The sequence below is a fragment of the Ipomoea nil genome, unplaced genomic scaffold (genome assembly GCF_001879475.1).
Source record: "Ipomoea nil cultivar Tokyo-kokei standard unplaced genomic scaffold, Asagao_1.1 scaffold0684, whole genome shotgun sequence".
NCBI lineage: Eukaryota > Viridiplantae > Streptophyta > Magnoliopsida > Solanales > Convolvulaceae > Ipomoea > Ipomoea nil.
This window is the reverse complement of record NW_017617112.1, coordinates 567,580-585,688: the sequence shown is the minus strand read 5'-3', so window position 1 is coordinate 585,688 and position 18,109 is coordinate 567,580. Positions and strand designations below refer to the sequence as shown.

General features: G+C 33.8%; 2 protein-coding genes across 2 annotated transcripts; one reads left to right on the top strand and one right to left on the bottom strand.

Annotated features, from left to right (window-relative positions):
• Positions 1-1,143: 1,143 nt before the first annotated feature.
• On the top strand, positions 1,144-9,258 carry LOC109175205 (apyrase-like). The gene is made up of 9 exons (XM_019324462.1): positions 1,144-1,429; positions 4,687-4,815; positions 4,911-4,967; positions 5,243-5,335; positions 5,678-5,883; positions 6,006-6,097; positions 7,720-7,934; positions 8,631-8,820; positions 8,947-9,258. Exons 1-9 carry the CDS (start codon positions 1,199-1,201, stop codon positions 9,084-9,086), a joined length of 1,353 nt encoding a protein of 450 aa, XP_019180007.1. The 5' UTR covers positions 1,144-1,198; the 3' UTR covers positions 9,087-9,258.
• A 6,578-nt stretch (positions 9,259-15,836) lies between these two features.
• Positions 15,837-17,811, bottom strand: LOC109175114. The gene is made up of 6 exons (XM_019324363.1): positions 17,728-17,811; positions 17,590-17,652; positions 17,418-17,512; positions 17,239-17,322; positions 16,712-16,790; positions 15,837-16,444 (listed from the first exon to the last, which is right to left on the bottom strand). The coding sequence occupies exons 1-6, from the start codon at positions 17,809-17,811 to the stop codon at positions 16,361-16,363; spliced, it is 489 nt and encodes a 162-aa protein (XP_019179908.1). The 3' UTR covers positions 15,837-16,360.
• Between the last annotated feature and the right edge of the window lie 298 nt (positions 17,812-18,109).

The window sequence follows — 18,109 nt, the reverse complement described above, 5'->3', positions numbered from 1 at the left end:
GTGTAAATCGCTTTGTTTATTTTTTTATTTTTTATTTTTGTTCTACTAAGCGTACTCCCTAATTTTACCCTCTAAATTTTATTTCTTGATGTGACGAGTTTGATAAGTCATTTTTTTCATGTGAATCTCAATACAAGTGTTTACATCAAAATTTAGTGTGTGAGAGTACAAGTTGAGAGTACAATATATGAGAGTACATGTAACATTTTTTATTTTCGAACACTCTTCAGCTTTTTTAATTTTCTCTTTGCTTCCTCTCTCCTCCTCATTCTCTTTCCTACATGGTCCGATAAAAACCACCAAAAATCTAAAACTACTATGGTGCTCTTATTTACTCTGTCCTATTTTACTATTCGGTGGTCAAATAAATTTTTGTTTCATTGCTTATTAACCAGTTTAGTTAGCATGAGTGATCGTGCACTCTCATCTCTTAAGGGATGTCGGGAGTTGAGTTCAAATCCCTTTTCGTATGACAAAATCAATCTAGCCCGCACTTATGGTATAAGCTTAAAAGTGCCTCTTATAGAGAAAACAGAGAAGAAGTATATATATATATATATATATATATAGAACTACATTAAAGTACACTATTAAATACAAAATTTGAAATTTAAATATAATTAAAAATACTAAAGAAAATAAATAAAAATGAATTAGCTTTACTAATAAATAATAATCATGACAAATAAAATGAAAGAAAAGAGTCATTTTCATTCATGAGCTGTTATGAATCAATAGAGTGTACTGTATCATTAAAAAAAATCTACTTATTTATAAAAAAAAAATATAATTATATATTATAAAGAAAAATTCTTATCCATAGGAGTACCCTAGGAATAATTGAGTGATAGTAATAATTGATTGATTTTTAATTTGACTTCTGTTTCACGTGCTTAAAAGTTCGGAGTAATAACTAATAATATTATGAAAAATGCTACATATACTTTTATTTTTTACTCTTAATTTTTACTTCTTTTCACAAAATTTTGAAATATACACATTTTTGGAACTTACGTGATGAAAATAGTCAATTTTTATTTGTCATATCATAAAATAAAAATGAATGAGTAAAATTTGAGAGTACATATAATACAACTCTAATAGTACTTTTCCCATGTGTTATAAAAGATGCACTCCCTAGTCCCTTCCTCCCATTTATCAGCATTATCTATTTTATTTTCTTTAGAAGCATAACACCATGAAACACACTAGTCATCATCATCTTGTCTTCATATCATTAGCACTTCTCCTCTTCCCCCTTGCTTGTTTCTCGAGGTCTCATCTCCGGCGAGTGCTACTGAACCATGAAGCCGGTAACTACGCCGTTATATTTGACGCCGGAAGCACGGGCAGCAGAGTTCATGTCTTTCATTTTGATGAAAATTTAGATCTTCTCCCTGTTGGCGATGGCGTTGAATTTTTTCTCAAGGTATAAATCTTTTTTACTTCTCTGTCTATTTCATTTTATCTGTTATATTTACTATTCATTGGTTAAACTAATTTATTTTTTAATATTTTTACTTATTTTTAAATTTAATATATATTTTTGCGTGTTTAATAGTATTTTAGTATAGTTTCTAAATATATAAATTGTGTATACTAATACTAAGGCAAATTATATCATGCACCCCGCATCAAAACGCCGTCGTTTTGTTTAATGATAAGAAACGACATCCATTTCGCGCCGTTCCGCACCCTTCCGTAAAAAGTTACTATGTTATTCAGTTTCATTTTGTATACACTGTAGTTTCAGTTCAACACAAGTACAGTTTCATTTCGATATAACTACAGTTTCATTCGATATTTATAGACTCAAATATGTGAAAATGTTATTTAATTTTATTTTATATACACTATAGTTTTATTAAAACACAACTACATGATCATTTTGATATAATTACAGCTTCATTGTAAAATATACACTCAAATATGTGAAATGTTATTCAGTTTCATTTTATATACACTACAGTTTCATTTCACCACAACTACAGTATCATTTTGATATAACTGCAGTTTCATTTGATAATATAAAAATAACACGTGAGGCAGTGTCGGTTTAGATATGTTGTAGTGTCAGTTGGTAATTAACATACAAAAAAATGCACGCTCTGTTAAAACTAACGACAGTAATTAACATATGCACCACGGTCCACAATATAATGATCCCTAATACTAGACTTAATATTGTGAAAAATTAAATTAAAAATAAATTTAGTCAAACCTCGTTAACTAATTGACACATAAAATAAGACAGATGAAGTATTTTATTGTCTCTTCTTTCTTCATTTATGGTCTATGATTTTATTTAATTAATTCCTTCCGCGTTCGCGTTTTTCACTTATAAACACGAAAAATGTGTGTAATTTAACGGCGCTGGTTTGTTACTCTGGCATATTTAAAGAACAATATAAAATAATTAATATACTCCGTAATACATATCCTTATGATTCGGTTTGGGCAAAGAAAAGAGGCAAATTATACTACAGATCAAAATTTATCTTGCATTGTGAATTTTAATTCAAAAATAACATTCAAATTTTGTATTTGCAGTTAATTTCTGTACTTGTAAATAAATTGAAAACACACCATATGTAATTGCAGACACAAATTATTAAGTGCAAGTACAAAGTTTGTTAACTGCAAACACATACATGTTAACCAACATTTTATATTATGTGTGTATAGATATCATATTTATATGTCTGTAATTATCATGTTACGTGCCTACAATTTATTTATAAATACAAAAATTATTAACTACAAATTTATTAACTGTAAAAATATAATTTTTAGATAACATTCATAATATAATATGAACTCTAGTCCCTAGCATAATAATTGAAGAAAAGATTCTTGGTAAAGCATCCAATTTGGATTTAGCCAATTATTTAAAAGATATGGTACCTAATGAGATATTTTTAGAAATAAGATAAAGTGATACGGAGTACGTTTATTCAGCAAAATAGAAATAAAATAATGTGATACAGATGAAGTTGCATCGTTTTGTCGAACCATTACACTGTATCAGAGGGCCCAAGCTTTAATAGGACTTTAATAAGTGGGTACCGTACCGTCATAAAGTAATTATTATTATTATTATTTTTTTTTGTAGAAAAACAAAAATAAATAATTGATGTATGGCCGTACCCACTTGCTAAAGTCCTTTTAAAGTCTGGGCCCTCTAGCACAGTTTATTATATCATGAATAGTGCAATCGTTATATTCTACACCACGGCACACATAGCACTGTGTGCCGCGCGCCTCCCAAAACGATGTCGTTTTGAGGTCGTTTTGGAAGGCGCGGTAGGAAGTTGCTGAGATTATGTGTACTTGTTCACACAGTTATGTGTATTTGTTCATACAGTTATGTGTATTGGTTCATACAGTTATGTACATTTTTTATACAATTATGTACGTTCGGCGCACATAGCATTGTGTGCCGCGCGCCTCCCAAAACGATGTCGTTTTGGAAGGCGCGGTAGAAAGTTGCTGAGATTATGTGTATTTGTTCACACAGTTATGTGTATTTGTTCATACAGTTATGTGTATTGGTTCATACAGTTATGTACATTTTTTATACAATTATGTACGTTCTTTTTATACAGTTATGTACATCCGAATCAGAAAATTTGTGTGTATTATGTTAATAGTTGATGTGTATTATGTTAAAAGTTTATGTTTATTATGTATTATGTTAGATTATGTGTATTATCTTTTAAAAAGAGTATGTATATTTTGTTATATAATTATGTACATTCATGTATACAATTATGTGTATTCTAGTATAACATTATGTACATTCTTGAACAGCGGGTTTTTTTTTAAAGAAAAAACTACTGCCATTCATTGAGGCGGGAAATTTCAAAAAAAAAAAAAAATTAAAACGACGTCGTTTTGCATCTGGGCGCATAGTGCAACGTGCGCCGTGGTGTAGGATATAAATTGCCTGAATAGTGAAGTTTTTTGTGGTTTTTGAAAAAATTTTGTAAGTGTAATTAGACTGTGTAATTAAGAAAAAGAATATAAAAAAGAATAGAAAAAAGAAAAAAAAATTGATTTTCTTTTTTTTAAAAGAGTGACTATCAGCGCGCCTGACACGTCCGCTGGGCGCACTATTGGGGAGTTTTTTTCAGTGGGTCCCACATTTCTTCAAAAAACTCTCCCTTGCATAGCAACCCCAATTTTCTCTCTTTTACCTTCTCTCGCCACTATGTCATCATGTATTGTTTCAAAAACCACAAAATATCTATTAATATGAATGCTCTAACACATATTACAAGATAAATACATATATTTTTATTTTTAATTTATTTTAGATTCATTTTCATTGTATTACAAGTTTATCTTTTTTGAAAGGAATTACAAGTTTATTTTAATTTATTATAGATTAATTTTTAATATATTACGTAAAACTAATATGTTAAAATAATTTGTAAGACTACTGTTCGAATAATAAGGTTTAGCATTAGAGTCTAATGTTAAATATAATTTTTGAATATTATACCAAATATTTAAAACATATCGAGTATTAGGAGATGGCAGGGGGCAAGGCTTTGCCCGAGCCTCAAGGATAGAGTAAATTATTGTGTGGGCCATAGTTTAAAACGATATTGTTGAATTTTATGAGTTAGAATAATATATTCGAGGTTTTTGTAGCCTTCAATTCAACGTTACGTTGTTTTGCAGATAACCCCAGGGTTGAGTTCATACGCAGATGATCCAGAAGCGGCTGCCAAGTCACTTGAGCCACTCCTTCTAGAAGCAGAAGGTGTTGTACCAACTGAGTTGCAACCTGATACACCACTTGAGCTTGGGGTCAGTTAACAAATTAATTAAATTCATTTAACAATTTAATTAATTGTTAGTAATTTTAATTATGTACCTAAACATATAAATTGTTGGCAACACAGGCAACTGCAGGGCTTAGGTTGCTAGAGGGAGATGCATCTGATAAAATCCTGCAAGCGGTAAATATTTAATTTTGTGTGTACACAAATTTATGGGTTTGATCAGAAAACTTCAAAAAATATATATTATAAAATCGTGATAAAGTTACTTCAATAATATATCAAACCCATGAATTTCCATTTAGGAAAGTCACTCTGTGCCACTAGACCATAATGTCATTGATAATATTTTGTGCTTTATTTATTTAGTTGTTTACTATTTTTATATATACCACATAGATAGATCTATTTATTTTACAAACTCTCTATTTGTAAAATTAATTTTGGTGTTACAGGTGAGAGATATGTTCAAGAATGAAAGCAATTTCAAGTCCAAGGCAGAATGGGTTTCAATTCTTGAAGGAAGTCAAGAAGGCACTTACTTTTGGGTAAATAAATAATATATATAGAGGCTTTGGATACCATGAGAACACACTTCAGGAGAAAATTAATAACAAATTTTAGTCTTACATTTGTAAAAATTCGATGGTTCTAATCCAATTTTAAAAAAAAAAAAACGTAGTGGCATTTCGTAATTATCATTAACTTCACTATGCATACTTGAACACTTAAATATGCCATCTTTAACAACTAAATATGCAAACTTGATAAATTTTATAAAATCAATGAAAAACATGAATTTTAAATCTAAACCGTAAATGTTAGATGCTAACCAGTAAAAAGTGATTCAAAAATAATATTCTATTCCAATATATTATATATATGTGCAGGTTGCCATGAATTATTTGTTAGGAAATTTGGGCAAAGGGTACCAAAACACCATAGCAACAATTGACCTTGGTGGTGGATCAGTACAAGTGTCATATGCTGTCTCAGGGGACACTTTTGCAAATGCACCCAAACCTCATAATGGAGAAGAGCCTTATGTTCAAGAAAAATATATTTTGGGAGCCCAATACTATCTCTATGTTCACAGGTTTTTGTCCCTAAAACTTTTGCTAAAATATTTTTTTTTTCTAGATTATACATACACACACACATATATGTATACTTTTTCTAAATAATACAGTTTTAATGTTATAACAATATTGTGTATAGTTATTTGAACTATGGACAATTAGCAAGCCGAGCTGAGATATTCAAGGCTTCAGGAAACTCTACCAACCCTTGTGTTTTAGAAGGTTATGATGGTAAGCTCTCCAAATTGAATGTTATCATAGGAAACTCTACCAACCCTTGTGTTTTAGAAGGTTATGATGGTAAGCTCTCCAAATTGAATGTTATCATATTTTATGAAGTGCACCCTCGCACAATTAAATATTTATAAAGAAATATTTTTTAAAGTTGCATGATCATTATTTGGAGGAGTTTTTTGCACTTTTGGTCCCACGACTATAGTGGCTCTGTCAGAATTGATCCACGACTTTCAAACCTTGCAATTTTAGTCCACGACTATTGTTCTTTTGGCAAAAATGGTCCTTCCGGTCACTTTTCCATCAAAATTTCACCGGAGTAAAATTTCTTCATTTTTAAGAGGGCTAAATTTGACATTTCCCTTAACAATTCTTTCTAGATCAAAAACAATTCTTTATTGCAAAATATGGCAGCAAACAATCAGTAATACAAGCCTTCTTAAACATGTCAAATTTAGCCCTCTTAGAAATGAAATTTTTTTACTCCGGTGAAATTTTGATGGAAAAGTGGCCGGAAGGACTATTTTTGCCAAAAAAACAATAGTCGTGGACTAAAATTGCAAGGTTTGAAAGTCATGGATCAATTCTGATAGTGTCACTATAGTCGTGGGACCAAAAATGCAAAAAACTCTTATTTGGAGTTGAGGAGTATGAAATAGCCTCATCCTTTCAAAAAAAAAAAAAAAAAAGCCTCATACAAAATAGAAGATTTAGACAAACATTTCTATATATACCATACTTTCATCCTTAAAATTGAATTTGTTTAAATAATGAAATTCAATATCTACATATTCATTACGGTGTTTGGTAAATAGTTGTTTGCTTATTGGGCTAGTGGGTTTGACTAGTTGATAGCATTAACTAAATGTAGAAAGATATTTGGTAAATTAGCTGTTAGCTGATAGTTGATTACATACAAAATGATTTTCTCAAAAAACTTATCGAAAAAACTACTTTGAGCAGCTTTTTGAATTTTAGCATTTTGGAGCAATAAGTTGTTATAAAAAATTAATTAATCAAATACTCATATTGATTGTTTAACTCAGTCAAACAACTAATAGTCGTCAAATAAGCCAAAATTGGCTGATAGGCTAACTATTTTAATTTAAAGGTATAGGCCCTGTTTGATAACATAATTAGCTTATTAGTCAATTTTGGCTTATTTGACCGCTATTAGATGTTTAACTTGATTAAACAATAAATGTAAGTTTTTGATTACTTTGTTTTTTGTAACAACTTATTGCTCCAAAACGTTAAAATTCAAAAAGCTGCTCAAAGTGGCTTTTTCGATCAACTTTTTGAGACACATGTAATCGGCTAACAGCTAATTTACCAAACATTTTTTTACAATTAGTTAATGTTATCAACTAGTCAAACCCACTAATACAATAAGCTAATAGTCATTTACCAAACACCCCCATCACGTTGCATTGATTACGAATTGATAAGAAACATTTAATAAAGTGAACAAATTGTATGCCTTGAAGTGTTATCCGATTTGATCCTCTTTAGTTCTTGTTAAGTTCCCTATATATCAAAATTTACTAACACCCACTATACATATAAACAAAAAAAGGCAAAAGAATGAAACTAATGGCAATGCAACAAATTTTGTGTAGGTTACTACACATACAATGATGTCTCGTACAAAGTTACAGCCCCACCAAATGGTTCAAGCTTGAAGAATTGCAGGAAATTAGCCAGAAAAGTGGTTGATTTTAGGGCACCCTGTAAGTATCCGAATTGCACATTCAATGGGGTGTGGAGTGGTGGAGGAGGGGCTGGAATGGAGAATGTCGACATTTCGTCATATTTCTATGATATAGCCATTGATGTAAGTATCTTTGGAATGGTATTAATTGATAATTTCAATACTTTAAATAAATAAGATATATATAGGTACTGAGTATATATATATATGTCCTATGTCAGGATCAAAGGCTTTACCATTACGTCAAAAACTATAGTCATAGGGAAGATACCGCCACATTTTCAAGAGATAAGGTGTTGACGGACTTGCATCTTCATGCCTCCGTCCAACAATCATTCTAGAAACCTAGTGTTAGATTTGACCCTTCATTCACCAGCCTCCGCCCAACATCTTAAAACTCTATCATCTCAATGTTATAAGAATTTTCTAGCAACCTGGTGTTAGATTTGACCCTTCAATTCATTCACCAGCCTCCGCTCAACATCTTAAAACTCTATCATCTGAATGTTATATGAATTTTCTAGCAACCTGCTGTTAGATTTGACCCTTCATTCACCAGCCTCCGCCCAACATCCTAAAACTCTACATCTGAATGTTATATGAACTTTCTAGCAACCTGGTGTTAGATTTGGCCCTTCATTCACCAGCCTCTGCTCAACATCCTAAAACTCGATCATCTGAATGTTATATGAATTTTCTATCAATCTGTGTTAGATTTGGCTCTTCATTCACTAGCCTCCGCTCAACATCCTAAAACTCGATCATCTGAATGTTATATGAATTTCCTAATAACTAATATATTTCTTTAAAATCGTGTAGGTGGGTATTATTGACGAAGGAAAGGCATCTAAAATAGTTAAGCCAAGATCATTCCTAGTGGCAGCAAAGTTAGCTTGTGAAACTAAATTTGAAGATGTGAAGTCTACATTTCCTAATGCAGTGGAAAAAGATTATCCATACTTATGCATGGATTTGGTGTACCAATACACATTGCTCGTGGATGGACTTGGTAACTTCATGATTATTATCTCCTAGTTCTTAACAAATACTATATGTATTAAGAATTAATAATTTCATCATTAATTATGAATCTTTATTTTAAATTAAAAAGTTAAATACTTGTTGAAATCTGCAGGCCTACACCCTTACAAGGAGATTACGTTGATGAAGAAAGTTGAGTACAAAAACTACATGGTTGAAGCAGCTTGGCCTCTTGGTTGCGCCATTGACGTCATCTCATCATCTTCTGCTAACAACCTATTATCCAAATATTAAGTTGGTCTGATCTTCTAATTAAGTAGTACTAATAATGCTTTAGCTTTGGTACGGTTTTATGCCAAAGTGGACTGACGATCTTGTGCACTGTTGCCAACAATAAATGTTTATTTTAGCACCCAACTACCTTCATCAATGGGTGCACAATGCACACGCATACTTTTCTTTAAAATGGTTGAATCCTCAACCCCAAAGTCTCTCACACCGAAAGATTTGGGAGGATGTAAATCACAGTGACTCAAAGGCTCAGCAGATAGAGCCAAATGTTGGTAGTATAAGAGATGTGCTCACTTTGAGCATAATCCTACACTGCTGCTGTCGAGATTCGACTATTGGTCTCCTCTCTTAAATGCACATGTATACTTGGTATGTGATCTTGCTGTTACAAGAAGTCAAACAACATTTTTGAGTGATGGTACTTTAACTCTCAAGTAATAATTAACATATATGCAATAATTCATGTACAAGCTAAGATATGGGATATTGTAAACACAAAATTTTTATTTTACATGATTTTATAGCCTTATAGGACCAATACAAATGAGACGGGTTGTAATAATATTAATCGGACACTGACCTTAAATAATGGGATAGGGGATTAAAATTTAGGTGTAGAGAAGAAATCACAGGGTGTAGTTATAACAACCGCTAAATACATCCTTTTTATTATTATTTTAAATAGGGATAAGGGTCAAATAGTTCCTTTATTACTCAAGAAAGTTCAATTAGCACTCTGAACTAAAAAAACATTCAATTAACTACAACAACTCTTTAAAAAAAAAAATTCAATTTTCATTTTCTGTAGGTTTATATGGATACTAATTTAATGGTAAAATAAAAGTTTGTATTTTCAATTCTAATGCTCCATATCTTTGCTTAAGAAAAAAAAAAACAAACAATACTCCGTATCTAAATCCCTATTATTATTATTATTATTATTATTATTATTATTATTATTGTTGTTGTTGTTGTTGTTGTTGTTGTTGTTGTTGTTATTATTGTTATTATTTTGAAATACTCATGATTCTTTACAAGGAACTACCACCACCGCCACCACCACCGCCTTCTATGACTTCCCATAATAATAACTTCTCGCATGAACTAGGACCACCAAAACTGACAAAAAATTCAAAGAGTTTGTTTATAAATTGAATTCATAGGTTATAGGTTTCAGTACATTATAAACAAAAATACTGTATATTATGCCCATATATACTTCATAGTTTCAAGTGTTCAGTTACTCACAATAACATTGAACATTATGCCTATATTTGCTGATTTAACGAAGGAAAATTTAATTGATCACCTTATTTGCTGAAAGACTTTTTGCCACTGACGTTCGTTGTCCATTGTCCTTGGCTTCTTTGTTTGTCACTGATTCATAGCTTTGTTTCAACTTTCAACGGTGGTGTGTATCGAAGCTCTGGTGAAAATTGCCGACGCTGTATGAAAATTGTGACAGCTTGACGCCGTATGAAGGTTGTGGATGCCGTATTTGTCGTTGTTGTTGTTGTTGCCGTATGGGATTCCCTGTTGAAGAGACACTTATGGCACGTTTGGTTCATAGAATGAATTTTGAGGTAATAGGAATGCTATTCCATAAGAAATAGAATAGGCAAGGAATATTCTATTGTTTGGTTCGCGGAAGGAATAGAATTTAGAAATTATATTTCAGTGTTTGGTTAACCTAAGGAATAAAAATGAAATATATTTTAAAAGACATAAATATCCTTACAAAAAAACAATTAAAATTTCATTTAATAAATTAAAAAAAATTAAAAACAGCCAATCCTCTTCTCACCCTCCTCAAATCTCTCACCAAAGTACCAAACCCACCGTCCTTCATGTCACATCTCTCACCATTTCCTCTTCTCACTCTCTTCTCACCATCCGATGCCGCCAAGAACAGGGACGGTGGAGAAACAGATCCGCCACCACCGCTCGTCGCCGGTGGAATGAACAGCAGTTACGATGGAAGAATGAAAGGCGAAGCATCAGCTACGAGCAGCGGATCTGGGGCGAGAACCACCTGCGTTGGGGCGAGAACCAGCAGACGGCAGATCCGATGCAACAACACCACCATCTTCTTCCTTCACGCCTCACTCTCCTTCGTCTTTCTCTCTTTCTCTCCTTCTCTCCCTCGACCACGGCGAACAGTAAGACGAAGGCAACAGCGGTGATGGTCTCTAACGAGCTCGAGCTTCTCCTCGCCGGCGAACTGTTGCGGCGGCCGACGACTGGGCAGTGGCGGGGACCCTCTCTAGCGAACCCTGTTTTCCCCGCGAGCAGGGCAGAGCAGCAACGATGGCTTCGACGGTGGTCTACACCTCTCCTCCTCTGTCCGGCATCGGCAATGGCTTTGACAGGGCAGAGCAGTGTGACATGTTTTAGATTTATTTGGGGGGGGGGGGGGGGGGGGTAAAATAAGAAATAGAAATTTTAGGCTATTCCTGAGAATTCAGGAATAGCCTAATACCAGGGGTGCCTAGAATCTCTATTACCTTTGCAAGGAGAATAAGTCATTCCTAGGAACAATGTTCTTGGGAATAAAAGATTTTATCAAACAAAGGAATATGCCTATTACTGGGAATGTTATTCCATTCCAAGCCTATTCCGTGAACCAAACGTGCCATTAGTGATTTAGGGATTTAGTCATTTAGATACAAAGTATTGTTTAACAAAAAAAGAAAAAGAAAAAAAAGGAAAAAATACGGAGCATTAAAAAAGAAAAAAAAAAAAAGATACAGAGCAAAGTTTAATCATATATAGATACACAGTTTCAACATTAGCTAATACATTCAAAATCCTCTATCCTCTACTATAATAAAGTAGAAACTTGGTAAATAAAAATAGATAAAAATTCCCGCCCAAGAAAATGAGTAATTATGGGCGGCAGTTCACATCTATAATAAGGGGGAGAAGTAATTGTGCCGCCCACACAAAACGCATGCATTTTAAATTTTTTATCTTGAAATTGATATTTTTAAATATCTTGAAATTTGAAAGGTTGCATGAACTCTTCGACTTAAACTATTATTACAATCAATCGATACATGTGTGAACACAAAATGAATTTAAACAGGGATGAATATAAAATGAATTTAAATAGGGATTTCAAGCCATCCTCGTCTCAGTCGCCCTCTACGACCACCTCCTCGTCTCCGCCGCCAAGAACCTCACCGGTGTTGGTCGCGGTAGGGTCGAAAGAGAGTCTAGAGGGGGGGGGGGGGGGGGTGAATAAACTCTAATCGTTTTTATTTTTGTTTTAAGATGAACTTTGCACGGTTTCGTTATGAAGGTTTAAGATGTGGTCGATATGCCTGCAATGCCAGATAGATATTTGCACGAAAGTAAAGAGAGATAGAGAGATGGATTTTTATAGTGGTTCGGTTATCAACAAAGCCTACTCCACTCTTCTTTCACAACTTGTGAAAGGGTTTGCACTATCACTCCTAGTACAAACTATTCAAGCTAGCTTCCTTGATCACTAAGCCGGACAGCTACTTGAAAGGTTTATTTTCAACTCCGCCTCTATCAACTTCTTCTTTAGAGTTGAGTGTTGGATGAATTTGATGTATTTCTCCAACTGCTTGAGGTCTTGACTTGATGATCAGATGAATCTTCTTATAAAGATGCGAGACTTCCTTGATGATTGTGAAGAATATATCTTGATGAGCTTCTTTGAAAAATTCACAATCACACACACTGGCTTTTGAAAAGCTTTTTAGATGAACTTGTTTGAAGAGCTTTTCGTAGATGAAATCAATTGAACAACCAGCTAGCCCTTTCTTCAGTGGTGAAGAGAGGTATTTATAGGTGAGGAAAACTCATCCGTTGGAGGGAGATGAAATTTCAAACCTATTAACCAGCGTGTATTAACCTTTGGGCATGGATCATTTATTGCGGTTGTACTGTGTAGCCGTTAGTGTCAAAAAGCATTGTGGCTTTTGTCCTTTTCTTCTGACAAGAAGTACTAATCATTTAATGCTCCTTGATTTTGTGAATTTCATTCCTAGGACTTCTTTTGTCTAGGATAATTCCTCAACTGTGAAACATAGACAACATTCTCTTTGCTCATGTATTAAATTTGTCTATTTAAATCTGACTTAGACTTGATGGTCTCAGGAGTGTCATACGAAAGATTGTCTTTATCTTTCGTTGTCTTTGATGATAAAATGACTTCCTTTATCATTTGATATTTACCCGAGAGCCTTCCATCTTTCGGTCTATGCTGTTCTCTCGGTCTTCTCTTCATCTTCACTTCTTCTTGTAGACCTAAACTACTGAACACAACTCAGATTCGTGTATTTATGCTATTTTAACCGAATCACAAGATGAGTTGCTATTACTTTCGTCTAACACGAAAGTTCTAAGGTTAAGAAATGAAAAAGAGGGGTCTACGATCCTAGCAAGATTGGTATCATCAAAATCTAAGTACACTTGTTCCTAACAACCGGCTTCCCCTATGACATTACCGTGCTTTAACGAATTAGCGCGCGACGGTGTGGCACTGAGCCCACTTCATTTTCAAGATCTTCTCTCTGGCTCTAGCATCGTCGGGCGGAGCTTGCTCGAAGGAGGCCATGAGTACAAACCAAACGAGGATTTGCAGAGTTTGGTATCGGAGAAACGAGAAGCGAAAAACGCAGAGCAAACCTATATGTTTAGGAAACACTACAAGAAAAATGCACATAGACAACGGTTAATAACCGTTGTCGTAGGGGTATAATTTCTGTTGTTGAAGCTAGTGTTGTTGTAAGTCCCGCGCATAGACAACGGTTTTTTAACCGTTGTCTTTTCTAGAAACAACAACGGTTTTTTAACCGTTGTCTATTAAGTGTTGTTGAAGCCGGTGTTGTTGTAAGTCACGCACATAGACAACGGTTAATAACCATTGTCTTTTCTAGAAACGACAACGGTTTTTTAACTGTTGTCTATTAAGTGTTGTTGAAACCGGTGTTGTTAAAAGTTACGCACATAGACAACGGTTTTTAACCGTTGTCTTTTCTATAAACGACAACGGTGTTTTAACCGTTGTTTATTAAGTGTTGTTGAAACCGGTGTTGTTAAAAGTCACGAACATAGACAACGGTTTTAAACCGTTGTTGTTTCTTTCAAAGACAACGGTTTTTGACCCGTTGTCTATTCAATGTTGTTAAAACTGGTGTTGTTAAAAGTGATGCACATAGACAACGGTTTTTAGAAAAGACAACAGTTTCAAATTGTTGTTTATTATAAAATAGACAACAGTTTTTAACCTGCTTAAATTTTAATCATATAAAAAATCAATTTATCCATTCACCATGGCCAAGTGTAGTTACATAGTTTTGCACAAGCTAATGTTCAAAATACAAAAGAACTAATTAACAAGTCTAAATACGTCCATGACCAATTCAAATCGAATCATATATCATCCAAGTCATAATACTACAAAAAACAATTCCACGAACCAAATCTAAATGATCAAATCATACATACTCCCTATTGATGCATTACAAATGGATGTAGTGCAGTGATGTAGCAAAAATAAGATGTGAGCTCGGGTGTTATATCGTCCTCAGGGGATTGGGGGATATGGCACGCAATATGCAATCACAATAAACTAGACACTAGCATAAGGAAATCAACAAGAAGCTAAGCAAACTACAAGTTTAAGGAAATGATAAGACTAACACATATACACAAAGATAAACACAAAAATAAAGAAATAGGACTCAAGCTAGGGAGCATTATCATCTAGATGCTTTAACAACCTAAGGGATTAGGGAGAACAAGTAACCAAGGAAACAAGCGGGAATGCACGTAGGTATCCTAGTCTACGAACCATTCTCATGATTAATAAACAAGGATTAGAACAAGGAATTGCCCCACTTTCGTGGTAAATCAATTCCAAGTCCATCAAGCACACAAAGCATCAAAAGCCCCCAACTTCCCCCATTTTCATAGGAAAAATCGGGTTTATGCAAGGAGTAGCTTGGAATCTTAACCCAACTCTCATTGAGGCCAAGAATCCTCCAAAACATGTCAATGAATGTTGTACACCAAGCATTAACAATATACAAACACAAATCCTTCATAAACTCAAGAACCCTAGGTTAGAGTTCTTCCCCTTTTTGCAATAATCACAAATCAAGCATCAAGATAGATAATACAACCCTAACTCAAGTCCATAAACTAACTACTCATGATTAAATAACATAAAGAACACAAAAGCATAAGTAACAAACATAAATCTTGCAAAAGAAAGGGATAAAAGGAAGGAAAGCTTCTCTATTGAAAATGGATGGTAGAATCTTGAAATCCAAGTGTAGATCCTTCAATACAAGCTTGAAATATGATAAAGAACCTAAATCTACACCTAATCTAATACTAAAATATGAAAAGAAAGAGTAGAAAATAGTTAGGATTCGAATGGGGTTCAAAACCGAGTACAAATGAGTGAAAACTCAGCTAAAATAGAGCAGAGACGGGGGGCTCGACGCGTCGAGCGTAATTCTCGACGCGTCGAGCATTTACAGAATGCAAATCGCGACCTCACTGCCCAGATTCGACGCGTCGAGTGCTTCTCTACAACGCAACTCCGACTTGTAGGCTGATTTTGACCACTTTATGTTCAGAATTAGGCTTCGGTGTCTTCATGAAAGTTGTAGATCTTCAAGTCTTCTTTCAAATGGCGCAAGAATCACTTAATTTGGACAATCCTAGGTCGAGATATGATCAAATTACCAAACAGTGGTCAGTTTCGAGTGAAATCTGTAAGTTCGGAACTTCAACTTCAAGGATGATTTTGACCACTGTGGCTTCCTTTTTAGGCTTTGATGTCTGAATATGAGTTGTAGTCCTTTGAGTATTCTTTGCAATGGGACAAGAATCATGTAATTTGGATGTTTTTAGCTTGAGATATGGTCCAAAAACCATGACGTCAACGTGCAGGTCGGGAATTGCAATTGCATGGTCGCTTGCTTCTCTTTTGCTTTGGTTTGCCCACATGACCAAGACCATTGAAAGAACCACCCTAGACTCCTTTGGAAGTGTTGCATCCATCTCCATAGCTTCATATTTGGCTCTCATTGACTCCAAATTCATCCAAAATGCTCCACTTGACTCCAATATCCACCAAAATGCATGATATTACTCATCTTTGCTTCCAATGCTTTCCAAACCAAACTCCTAGCAAAATAACACAATTTAATCATAATCTCATGAAATTTGGAGTGATCTATAAGCAAAATGGCTTAGTGAAAGGGAGGAAAATATAGACAAATAAGCACTTATCATGCAGCAATTTGACTTGGTGGAATGAAGGTTGCCATCCCAAGTAAAGATGAAGGAGCAAGTGGAACGCCATGGAGATCACTCTGGCATTTAAAAGAAAAGATATAGTTATGCAAGCACATTCAAGTAAAATATACACACCATGCCCACTAAATTTTTATAATAAACTTGCACATTTTTCCCTCAAATGCTTTCAATAATTTTAAGTGTTAAATTTTCAAGTGAAAATTAATAAACATATATGGTAATAAGCAATTTATAAACAATAAACTTTAAGTAAAACACTTCTCTTATTACCCATTAAAATAAATTATTAAAGGGAATTGTAGAAATAGTTGGGAAATACGTACCAAAGAGTCCCTTGTGGATATATTTGTCTCTGATGCTCCATAGTTGCACTTCTGGTACCTCTCTAATGTCTTGAGCATGCTGGAGAAATATGAGGTATTAATATATTTATATTTTTCACAAATCTTAAGGAAAAAAACAAAAACAAAAAAAAAAAAAAAAAACAAAAAAAAAAACAAAAAAAAAAAAAAAAAAACCAAAACCAAAAACAAAAACAACTGATCCCATCATGTTAATTCTTTCTAAAATCTAATACATATGTGTGTGTTTTGGAGGAACCTGGAGACTCATCCAATAACTGGATATTATGTTGCTTGTGATTTGAAAACTAAAATGAAACCATCAGATTAGACTAAATCAATCAGTTTGATCTATAATCCATTTAATTGATCTGTGGAAAGAACAAGAAAGAGAAAGACTGAGAGAAAGAGGGAGAGATTCTATTTTCTTGAAAGTACCATGGATCCTAATTATTTATCAGACAGACAGCATGCTAAGAAGACTATATTCATTACTCACAGAGGCAGACCTGGTATATTCACAACCCAAAGTCCACCATGGTGATTTTAAAGCACCCCTAACCGCATCTTTAGCTTCCACATTACGCCCAACCCTATATAAATGAAATGGGGATAATATACAAAATGTTGGAAATTGTTGGTCAGCAGAACAGAAATCTTAGAAAAGCAAATGATTAGATATAATGACCTCAACAAAACTTCTGCATTAAATACAAAAGGCCTGCCAAAACCAGGAAAATGATCCTTCCTAGTGTAGAATTCACCGGTCACTAGAGCTGAAATCTTCCATCACCATGCATACATCACCAACAATGTCATAAAATCTGTATTGCATGGAAAGTAATTCAAATATATCTTACGTCATCCCCCTTGTCAAAATGCTGCTTAATTTTCCGCTCTATTACATCTGGAAACAGGCCAACCTATAAAGCACAAAATTTTAAATGATCAGGATACTTAGAAGAGTCAGACTGTATAAAACCACAGCCTTCAACTACCTTCTTCAAAAGATAGATATCTAAGCTTGAAACTTGAGACACAGCAAAATCACCCCTTTTATAAATGTGTGTGTGTTTATGCATCTATACAATAACATCAGAGCTAATAGAATTCTGACAGGAAAGAACTCCAATACTAATAAATTATGGGCCAGAAGCAAGCAAATGAAAGTTCCCCTACTAATTGCCATTTGCAAGTTTAAAAACCCATGCACCTCTACTACTCACTAGAATACTAGATTATGAAACCAAAGATCTTACATCCTCTTCGATTAATCAAGTAGCTCTAATATAACCATAATATGATCAAGCAATTCAATGTATAAATAGTTTGAGACTAGTCTTGCTCATATGACAGAAGAATTCACAGTATGTGCACATC

Bases quoted from the DNA above. Each gene is read 5' to 3' on its own strand.
- LOC109175114 (XM_019324363.1), bottom strand. From the start codon at position 17,811: ATGCATAAACACACACACATTTATAAAAGGGGTGATTTTGCTGTGTCT. The intron at 17,653-17,727 runs GTAGTTGAAGGC...TGTGCTTTATAG, and splicing joins ATATCTATCTTTTGAAGAAG to GTTGGCCTGTTTCCAGATGT. The intron at 16,445-16,711 runs GTACGTATTTCC...TTTAAATGCCAG, and splicing joins TATCCACAAGGGACTCTTTG to AGTGATCTCCATGGCGTTCC.
- LOC109175205 (XM_019324462.1), top strand. From the start codon at position 1,199: ATGAAACACACTAGTCATCATCATCTTGTCTTCATATCATTAGCACTT. The intron at 4,816-4,910 runs GTCAGTTAACAA...TTGGCAACACAG, and splicing joins ATACACCACTTGAGCTTGGG to GCAACTGCAGGGCTTAGGTT. The intron at 6,098-7,719 runs GTAAGCTCTCCA...AATTTTGTGTAG, and splicing joins TGTTTTAGAAGGTTATGATG to GTTACTACACATACAATGAT.